Source organism: Palaemon carinicauda, chromosome 39 (genome assembly GCF_036898095.1).
Source record: "Palaemon carinicauda isolate YSFRI2023 chromosome 39, ASM3689809v2, whole genome shotgun sequence".
Classification (NCBI taxonomy): domain Eukaryota; kingdom Metazoa; phylum Arthropoda; class Malacostraca; order Decapoda; family Palaemonidae; genus Palaemon; species Palaemon carinicauda.
In genome coordinates, this window is record NC_090763.1 from 48975156 (window position 1) to 48985714 (window position 10559).

The following is a 10559-nucleotide window of genomic DNA, read 5'->3' on the forward strand; positions in this document are numbered from 1 at the left end:
GCACCAACTAATTCGCCCTTCGTCTTCTCCTTCTGCAGAGATGGTCCGTCATCGTGTCGCGCCCTTCAGCAGCTGAAGGGCATCGTTCCGTCCGATAACGACCCCTCCCTCTCGCTCTCCCCCCTCCCCATCATGGCGCCCATTGCGGTGCAGGGGTGTGGGGGACGTGAGGGCCTGGGCGGGGGCTGTGCCCGGACGACCCTGCCCTTGTTGTCCCGACTGCCAAGCCACTGTAATACCACCACCCACCACAAGGAGCTGATGACCCTGGCTGACCTGCTCGACGGTTGCCCCAAGGTGGAACCTTTCGCTTACCAAGGTTAGTTTAGTAGTGCAATACAGATTATTATTATTATTATTATTATTATTATTATTATTATTATTATTATTATTCGCTTACCAAGGTTAGTTTAATAGTGTAATGTAGATTATTATTATTATTATTATTATTATTATTATTATTATTATTCGCTTACCAAGGTTAGTTTAGTAGTGCAATTATTATTATTATTATTATTATTATTATTATTATTATTATTATTCGCTTACCAAGGTTAGTTTAATAGTGCAATGTAGATTATTATTGTTATTATTATTATTATTGTTATTATTTTTATTATTATTATTATTATTATTATTATTATTATTACATAATAAGCTACAACCCTAGTTGAAAAAGCAGGAGGCTATAAGCCCAAGGGCTCCAACAAAGAAAAATAGCCCAGTGAGAAAAGGAAACAAGGAAATAAATAAACTACAAAAGAAGTAATGAACAATTAGAATTGAATATTTCAAGAACAGTAACATCATTAAATTAGATCTTTCATATATAAACTATAAAAAAAAAAAAACAAGAGGAAGAGAAATAAGATAGAATAGTGTATCCGAGTGTACCCGCAAGCAATAGAATTTATGATAAACATTATGGTTGCGGTGGCCTATTGGAAACGTCCCTACCTGGCGTTCTATTGGACGGGAGATCAAGTCCCGGTGAAACTCGATAGTTTCTTCTAGTGTCTGCAACCTCACCATCCTTGTGAGTTAAGGTTGGGGTGTTTGATGGAGCCTATTGGTCTACCTGCTGAGTCATCAGCAGCCATTGCCTGGCCCTCTCTGGTCCTAGTTGGATTGGAAAGGGGGCTTGGGCGTTGATCATATATATATATATATATATATATATATATATATATATATATATATATATATATATATATGTGTGTGTGTGTGTGTGTGTATATATATATATATATATATATATATATATATATATATATATATATATATATATATATATATAAGGCCAATCTCTAGGACTTTATCCTGCTAACCAGGGCAATGTTACTACTCCTTGCCTCTGCCATTCATGAGTGACCTTTAAATTCCAAATATGAGCACAAATTTGTATTTTAAAAGTGTGTTTTGAATAATCCATTGGAGATCTCGTATGTACATTTTTATTATCATGAGTAATTGGGTACGCACACGAGTATATTAGAGTCCCCTGAGACTTTTTGTGAATGTGCGAATACTTTTACAAACGTATAGAGTCGGCCAAGAATTAAACTCCAACACGGAGGTGCCAAGATTGTAAGCTCATTGGTAAAACACTGCCAAAGCATCTATAACAATGGGGACGCGGAAAGAAAGGAAATTAGAAACTCGAGGTCAATGGTCGAAGAGGCCAGGATGCATTTGGGACAGGTGTTGCTCTGGGCATTTTGAAATTATTACTTCTTCCTTTTATTATATTGCAGTAATTTATATAAAATACATAAACTACATATTTTTTTTTTTATGGAATTTACTTCTGAATGTTATTACCATTTTGAAAGTATTACTTCTCCCTTTTATTATATTGAAGTATTTTATATAAAATACATAAACTACATATTCTTTTTTTATGGAATTTACTTCTGTACATAATTACGATTTTGAAAGTATTACTTCTCTCTTTTATTATATTGCAGTATTTATATAAGATACATAAATTACATATTCTTTTTTATGGAATTTACTTCAGTACAAAATTACCATTTTGAAAGTATTACTTCTCCCTGTTATTGTATTGCAGTAATTTATACAAAATACATAAACTACATATTCTTTTTTATGGAATTTACTTCTGTATATAATTACCATTTTGAAATTATTACTTCTCCCTTTTATTGTATTGAAGTAATTTATATAAAATACATAAACTACATATTCTTTTTTATGAAATTTACTTCTGTATATAATTTCCATTTTGAAATTATTAGTTCTCCCTTTTATTGTATTAAAGTAATTTATATAAAATACTTAAACTACATATTCTTCTTTATGGAATTTACTTCTGTTTATAATTACCATTTTTAAATTATTACTTCTCCCTTTTATTGTATTGAAGTAATTTATATAAAATACATAATCTTGATGAAATTTACTTCTGTAAAAAAATAATATTAAAATCCCTGAAAAATATGATTTATTTTCAACATGACTGACGATTACACACAGACTTTTCATGCATCAACATCAAAATGATAAACAGAAAAAAATATGAGAAAAATATAAATGATATAATAAATTGATGCCGACCACTTACCTGGATTAATTGAGCATGAAAAGTATTAGTGGTTATTGATCAATAACCTCTACTGAATCATTTTCATTTACGTTAACATAGCGTCTATAAATGTTTTATTTTCTTTCCTCACTGGGCTATTTTTCCCTATTGGAGCCCTTGGGCTTATAGCATCTTGCTTTTCCAACTAGGGTTGTAGCTTGGCTAGTAATAATAATAATAATATTAATTCTGTGAACGTTATTCTGATTATTCCCTACATTGTACAGAATTCCTGTATTATCCTCTGATTAAAGCCTTTTCTGTCACGATTATTATTATTATTATTATTATTATTATTATTATTATTATTATTATTATTTTTATTATTATTATTATTATTACTATATTTATTTTTATTGTTATTATAATTATTATTACTATTTTTATTATTATTATTATTATTATTATTATTATTATTATTATTAGTATTATTATTATTAGTAGTATTATTATTATTATTATGATTATTATTATTATTATTATTATTATTACTACTACTATTTTTATTGTTATTACTATTATTATTATTATTATTATTATTATTATTATTATTATTATTACTATGTTTATTTTTATTATTATTATCATTACTATTTTTATTATTATTATTATTATTATTATTATTATTATTATTATTATTATTATTATTACTTGCTAACCTACAATCCTTGTTCGAAAAGCAGGATACTATAAGCCCAAGGGCTCCAAGAGGGGAAAATAACCCAGTGAGGAAAGGAAATGAGACCAATAGAATAGTGTGCCTGAGTGTATCCTCAAACACGAGAACTCTAAGCCAACCGCCTTTTTTATATGATCATCCATTACCAACTGCGCAAAATTACCCATTATTTCCTGAAGCGTTATTTCTAATTACCATTTCTGCATGACATTTTCTATATAATTAGAATTATTTATCATATTTCCCTTATCACCTCCTCCCATTTTTCGTAGCTTCTTCCTGAGCCTGTCTTTTTCTTCCTTGTATTTCTTTCACTCTTTATCACCGTTCTCACTTCTACCTCACACTATTCTATCTTATTTCTCTTCCTCTTGTTTTTGTTAAAGTTTTTTTATAGTTTATATAGGAGATATTTATTTTAATGTTGTTACTCTTCTTAGAATATTTTATTTTCATTTTTTTTCCTTTCCTCACTGGGCTATTTTCCTTGTTGGAGCCCTTGGGCTTATAGCATCTTGTTGTTCCAATTAGGGTTATAGCTTAGCTTATAATAATAATAATAATAATAATAATAACAGCTATTTGGAAACCGCTTTCTCTCCTTCTCTTCCCAAACCCTTCAGTTTACTCCTAAACCATCCGACTATTTCATCCTTCCAATATGTGAAGCTGTCCCTGCACAATGGCTCCCACCCGAAGGATATCCCCTTTTCAACCTTCCTATCTCCCCATTTGGACGTCCTACTTCTTAAGCGAAGCCCCTTTTGCGTCCTTCGTCCGTCTCTTTACACGTCACTCATCCTGCTAAGTGGCATGATAGCAGCGAAACTCGTAATTGTGTATTTTACTCTGTCAGCGTCTGTTTTCCATTCACTTTTGCAGTTTTACGAAGATATTTGTAGAGAGAGAGAGAGAGATAGAGAGAGAGAGAGAGAGAGAGAGAGAGAGAGAGAGAGAGAGAGAGAGAGAACTAACTCGATACATAGATAATTTTTTTACAGTAAAATGCTACCTTTACTATCATCATCAATGAAATATGAGAGAGAGAGAGAGAGAGAGAGAGAGAGAGAGAGAGAGAGAGAGAGAGAGAGAGAGAGAGAGAACTAACTCGATACATAGATTATTTTTTTACAGTAAAATGCTACCTTTACTATCATCATCAATGAAATATGAGAGAGAGAGAGAGAGAGAGAGAGAGAGAGAGAGAGAGAGAGAGAGAGAGAGAGAGAGAGAGAGATAACTAACTCGATACATAGATTAATTTTTTACAGTAAAATGCTACCTTTACTTCATCATCAATGAAATATGAAGAGAGAGAGAGAGAGAGAGAGAGAGAGAGAGAGAGAGAGAGAGAGAACTAACTCGATACATAGATAAATTTTTTACAGTAAAATGCTAATTTTAGTATCATCATCAATAAAATTTATATTCTTTTGGGCAAGATTTCCTTATTTCTGTAGATCGAAGAGTATTTCTTCTTCTAAGAAAATGTCTTTCTTTTCCAGATACCAAAGTCAATAGCTTAGCAAATTGTAGAGGCAGTTTCACAATATGCAATCTACTATTTGGCTACGAAGAACAGGAGAACTCTATAGATATAGAGGTAAGGAATTGTTGGGATATTCTCATGTTAGTTAATTAGGCTTTTTTAATTATTTCATACAATTAGCATGAATGTTGAAGATGTTTGAAATTAGAATGTTGAAACGAAGTGCAAAGTAACAATCATGTATCTTATGAAATATGAGAGGCAATGTACAAAATGTGAAAGAATTTTGTAATTGTAAAGGGCATAGTCAATAATTGGCCAGAAATATTTCAGGAATGAACTTGGGAATTAACATATCTATGCCCTTTGATCTTTTAAAAGTCCTGCAGTTGAATTCAAATCAATATTTGAAACCGTAATGCAAAAGTATATTCCCTTGATGAACACATTTCTCTTAGTTCTCAAAGCAAAGAGAACACATGAATGCATAAGAAATTTTGGATGCCAAGACCAGAAACGAGATTTATTGAACTTTATTTGAAAAAAATAAAAGAGAATGAATGATGTGAATAGACAGGCCCAACAGTCTTGTTAAACGTCATACTTTTTATACTTTTTTGACTAAATTATAACTTATCATGTACATTATATTAATTTTAAAACAAAATTAAAGTTTTATCAAAGCAAATAAAACCATGTTAATTTATTTTTATCATTCATAAATAACATAAACAAGGTTATCTTTTTTATGAATTTTAACCACATTATAAAGTATGATATTGTACAACACTATTCATTCTAAACAAATTTAAAATCCTAAAAAAAATTAGAATTCCTTTAATTACGAAAACAAATAAAACCATTTAAGTTTATGTTTATCATTCATATATAACAACAACAATAATAACAATATTGACCGTCTTTCAGAAATTCACACCAACGGCGCTACACATAGCCTGCTTATCACCTCAACCTGCACCATTAGTCGGCAAACTCGTGTCCTCAGGAGTACACGTAAATGAGGCAAACCTTCTTGGTCAAACTCCCCTTCACGCTTTGCTAATGGGTAAGTTTTTTTTTTTTTTTTTTTTTTTTTTTGACTGGCAGGTTTTTTTTATTTTTCTATTACTGGAAGGTTTTTTTTTTTTTTTTTTTTTCTTTGACGCAGTTTTTTTTTTCTTTTTTTTTTGTTTTTTTTTTTTTTTTTAGCAGGAAATATGGATTATGATTTTGTATTCTGAAGGTGAACAATCGGTTCAGATTGCACTGCGAAGACCTCGTATCGAAGGAAATGTTCTTGTGTCTGTTAGCACTAAATATAGAAAATATCTCTTCTTTTAAAACTAGTGGTCTGGTATGAACACTATTCTGGTGTGAACACTAATCTGGTATGAACACTAGTCTAGTATGAACACAAGTCTGGTATGAAAACTAGTCTAGTATGAACACTAGTCTGGTATGAACACAAGTCTTGCACGAACACTAGTCTGGTATGAACACTATTCTTGTATGAACACTAGTCTGGTATGAACATTAGTCTGGTATGAATACTATTCTTGTATGAACACTAGTCTTGAACAAACACTAGTTTGATATGAACATAAGTCTAATTATAACACTAGTCAGGTATGAACACTAGTCTAGTATGAACACTAGTCTGGTATGAACACTATAAATGAGAAACGAAAATCCCAAAGGTGATTCATTCATAATATACATTTTTGCATTCTTACCTTCTGCAGGAGATATCCGAAGTGGCAGTATGACAGACGCCCTCAAGATCATCTTGAGCAATGGGGGTGACGTTAGTGCCAAGGACCTCTCAGGGGACACGCCGCTTCTCTTCGTCAGGAATCTCCTAAGACAGGGACTCTTCAGTAAAGCAGCGGAGGTTGCGCAGGTGCTTTTGCAAGCAGGGGCTCAAGTCGATGCTGTAAACAACGAGGTACGTTACACTACAGTCCATTTCTTTTATCGTGGCAGATTTGCACCTTTTAGCTCAGAAAAGTTTCCTGATCGCTGATTGGTTAGAATTATCTCGTCCAACCAATCAGCGATCAGGAAACTTTTCCGAGCTAAAAGGGCACCGCCGCGAGTCGGTGCAAATCTGCATCGCTAAAAGAAATAGACTATAGGATTGATTTTTGCGTGTCCTTTTACAGTGAAATCAAAGTAATATATATCAGAAATAATCTATTACATTATCTTGGTTGCTATACCATGAAAATAGCCATTTATGTACAGTATAGAGTATAAAATAAAAGTAATATATATTAAAAACAATCAGGGGCATTTTTGTCTTTTTATTACTAACGTGTCTTATACACCACGATAATAGTCATTTACAAACTCTTTTAACTGATATTTCTATGAACAGTATATATATATATATATATATATATATATATATATATATATATATATATATATTTTTTTTTTTTTTTTTTTTCTCCATGAAAGGGTCGATAGGATAAAATTTTCCTTTTCGTTGCCTTTACTGTATGTCAGGCAGAAGTCTTAGATCTTGTATTATTATTATTATTATTATTATTAGTATTATTATTATTATTATTATTATTATTATTATTATTATTACTAGCTAAGCTATAACCCTTGTAAAAAACAAGATACTATAAGCCTTATTATTATTAATGTTATTACTAGCTAAGCTATAACCATAGTTGGAAAAACAAAATGCTATAAGCCCAAGGGTTTCAACAGGGAAAAAATACCCCAGTGAGGAAAGGAAACAAGGAAATGAATAAACTAATATTTATACATTGATGAGCAAGAACATTCAACCGATCAGTTTTACTTATGATTCTAAGCAATGAAAGTGTTTTTTTTTTTTTTTTTTTTTTTTTTTTTTTTTTTTTTTTTTTTTTTTTTAACCCTACTTGGTAAAACAAAATGTTATGAGCCCAAGGGTTCCAACAAGGAAAAATAGCCCAGTGAGGAAAGGAAACAAGGAAATGAATAAACAAATGTTTATACATTGATGACCTGAACATTCAATCATGCAGTTTTACTTATGATTCTATACAATGAAACCTTTTTTTTTTTTTTTTTTTTTTCTAAATTAATATTGTGATTTAATTACCTTTCCAGGGTCGGACCTTGCTGACATACAGTATAGAACACTTAGACGATTCTCTCATGCTCACAAGAACGCTTTTAAACAACGGTGCATCGGTTTGGGGAGCTCAGGACAGTTGTGATAAAGATCAAAGTGTATTTACCTGGTTTCTTAAGGTAAGTCATTCTATTTATGGAAATTAATGTTTCGTATCAAGAGATGATATAATATATATATATATATATATATTTATATTTATATTTATATATATATATATATATATATATATATATATATGTATATATATATATATATATATATATATATATCATTATATATATATATATATATATATATATATATATATATATAGATATATATATATATATATATATATATATATATATATATATATACATATATAATATATATATATATATATATATATATATGTTTATATATATATATATTTATATATTGATATATGTATGTATATATACATATATATATTTATATATTGATATACATATATACATATATGGAGCATATTTTCCAGCACATTTTTAATTATAAAAAATATGATTCATATGGTACTCTTGTATCCTTTTGTATAAAGATACCAACATTTTTTTTAATGTCTTATTCCATGCTAATTAAATATCCACTTAGATATATTGGTACTACTATATGATTTTGTATAAAGCCCCCCCCCCCCCTAAAAAAACTCCTGGCTAGATAGATGTTCAATTAGATATATTTTATGAACGTTTCATCAAGTTTCCTCATAACCTTTACAGGCTGTGATTTCTCGTCGCAAACTGGAGAATTGTTCCCATACAATTTCAATTCTATCAATGGTGATGGCAGAGAACCCAAGGAGAATGCACCACCATATTCTTAGGACAATGTTTAGACATTCTAGATGTTATAAGGTTAGTATGAAGGGTTTTATTGTTACGGTAAATTGCCTTTAATTTTACTGGGTGTCATATTCAACTGAAATTTCATTTAGAGATTATTGAATCGAACTTATCGAGTAGCTTATATGACACTACAGTATCTTCATAAATGTAAAAAAAAAAAAAAAAATGCATAGTTAGAATAGTTTAACTGGTATTCTAGGTAATGTTTGCAGTGTGCATATTTTTCTTCATGCCATTTTGTGCTGCTGAAAATAGCTGGTGTTCTGTTTCATGTTAGGTTTCCAGGAATGTATAGATAACGGATGGTCTGTCTTCCAAGTTTTAGGTCCAGTTTGTGATCATAGAATAGTTAAACTGTTATTGTAGGCAGTGTCTGCATTTTATATCTTTTTGCAATACCATTTAATACTTTAAAAAAGCTACTGTTCTGTTTCATGTTAGGTTTCCAGGAATGTATAAATAACGGACGGTCTGTCTTCCAGGTTTTAGGTCCAGTTTTTTTGGAGCTGAAGACCCTTATGATGCCCCACTGGACCCAGCCTGCAAGCCTCTCAAGTCTGTGCTGGCGTAGCGTCCGCAACTCACTCACACCAAAGAAGATACACTCCAGCACTCACCTGCTCGGGCTTCCGCCTCTACTGGAAGCCTTCATCCGTCTGGAGGAACCAGGCTATGGCCATTCGTAGCCTCACAAGTCGTTAGTCATGTGATGGAATTTTTTTTACAATGAAAAAAAGAAAAACTTTTAAAAACAAGGTTACAATGTGTGGGATAGACATTGTCACAGGTTAAATTTTTTTTTAACTTTTGTGGCTTCTCCTAGTGATTAGGGAAATTATTTAGGAGCTTAATAGCTCCTTCAATAAGTGGATTTAAACATGGTGACTGTTACTATTTTGATTTGCTGATGATTCACAGAAAATCTATTATACAAAAGCTTGTGGCTGTGGAAGCTCCTTTTTTGGGGAGAGTCATGCTTGCCTATATATTTTTCATTTTTTTATACTTAACGAATTTGTGCATAAAATATATATATTTCTATCAGTTTTCATAGCAAAATCACGAAAAATAGTCTTTGTATAGTTTCAGTTGCATTTTGTTCTCATGGGTCATAACTACAGGATACCAGTTATGATCTGTTAATTTCATAGGTCTTTCATTTTCACAATATACCTTTTAAGTCATGTTTCTCATTTCACGTAAAAAAACTGCATACATTGTATTTTGTCATGATGTTCATTTTGCTTCATTATTTGCATTCATTTTTTTCTCACTGGGAGCGAGTGTCTTGGAGATATTCTCACAAGGTGAATCTAGAATTAAATGTACTGAAGGTCCTCAGCTTGCAAACTTAATTGGTTTAAGAAACTTCGGAAGTCGAATTGTCTGAAAGTCTAATTGCTTGCAAGTCGATTTGTTTGTAAGTCGAATTGTCTGAAAGTCTAATTGCTTGCAAGTCTATTTGATCGTGAGACGAATTGTTTAAAGGTCATTACTTGCGAGTCGAATTGGCTGAACGTCTAATTGTTTGCAAGTCGATTTGTTTGTAAGTCGAATTGGCTGAACTTCTAATTGTTTGCAAGTTGATTAGTTTGCAAGTCGATTTGTTTGCAAGTCGATTTGTTTGCAAGTCGAATTCCTTGCAAGTCAAATTGCCTGAAAGCCTAATTGCTTGCAAGTGCGGTTTGTTTATAAGTCGAATGATCTGAAAGTCTAATTGTTGTAAGTCGATTTGATCTTAAGTCGAATTGTTTAACAGTCTAATTACTTGCCAGTCGAATTGGCTG

At 31.2% G+C, this 10559-nt stretch overlaps 1 protein-coding gene across 1 annotated transcript in view; it reads left to right on the forward strand.

The window, feature by feature from the left end:
* The window catches only part of LOC137630860 (uncharacterized), a 28911-nt gene extending 18796 nt beyond the window's left edge, over window positions 1–10115 (forward strand). Inside the window, exons 2-8 of the mRNA XM_068362404.1 lie at window positions 39–319; window positions 4790–4887; window positions 5701–5839; window positions 6516–6718; window positions 7882–8025; window positions 8647–8781; window positions 9255–10115. Of these exons, the coding sequence (XP_068218505.1) occupies window positions 39–319; window positions 4790–4887; window positions 5701–5839; window positions 6516–6718; window positions 7882–8025; window positions 8647–8781; window positions 9255–9458 (1204 nt within the window). The 3' untranslated portion in view covers window positions 9459–10115. The remainder of the gene's footprint in view (window positions 1–38; window positions 320–4789; window positions 4888–5700; window positions 5840–6515; window positions 6719–7881; window positions 8026–8646; window positions 8782–9254) is intronic.
* The last annotated feature ends 444 nt before the right edge of the window (window positions 10116–10559 follow it).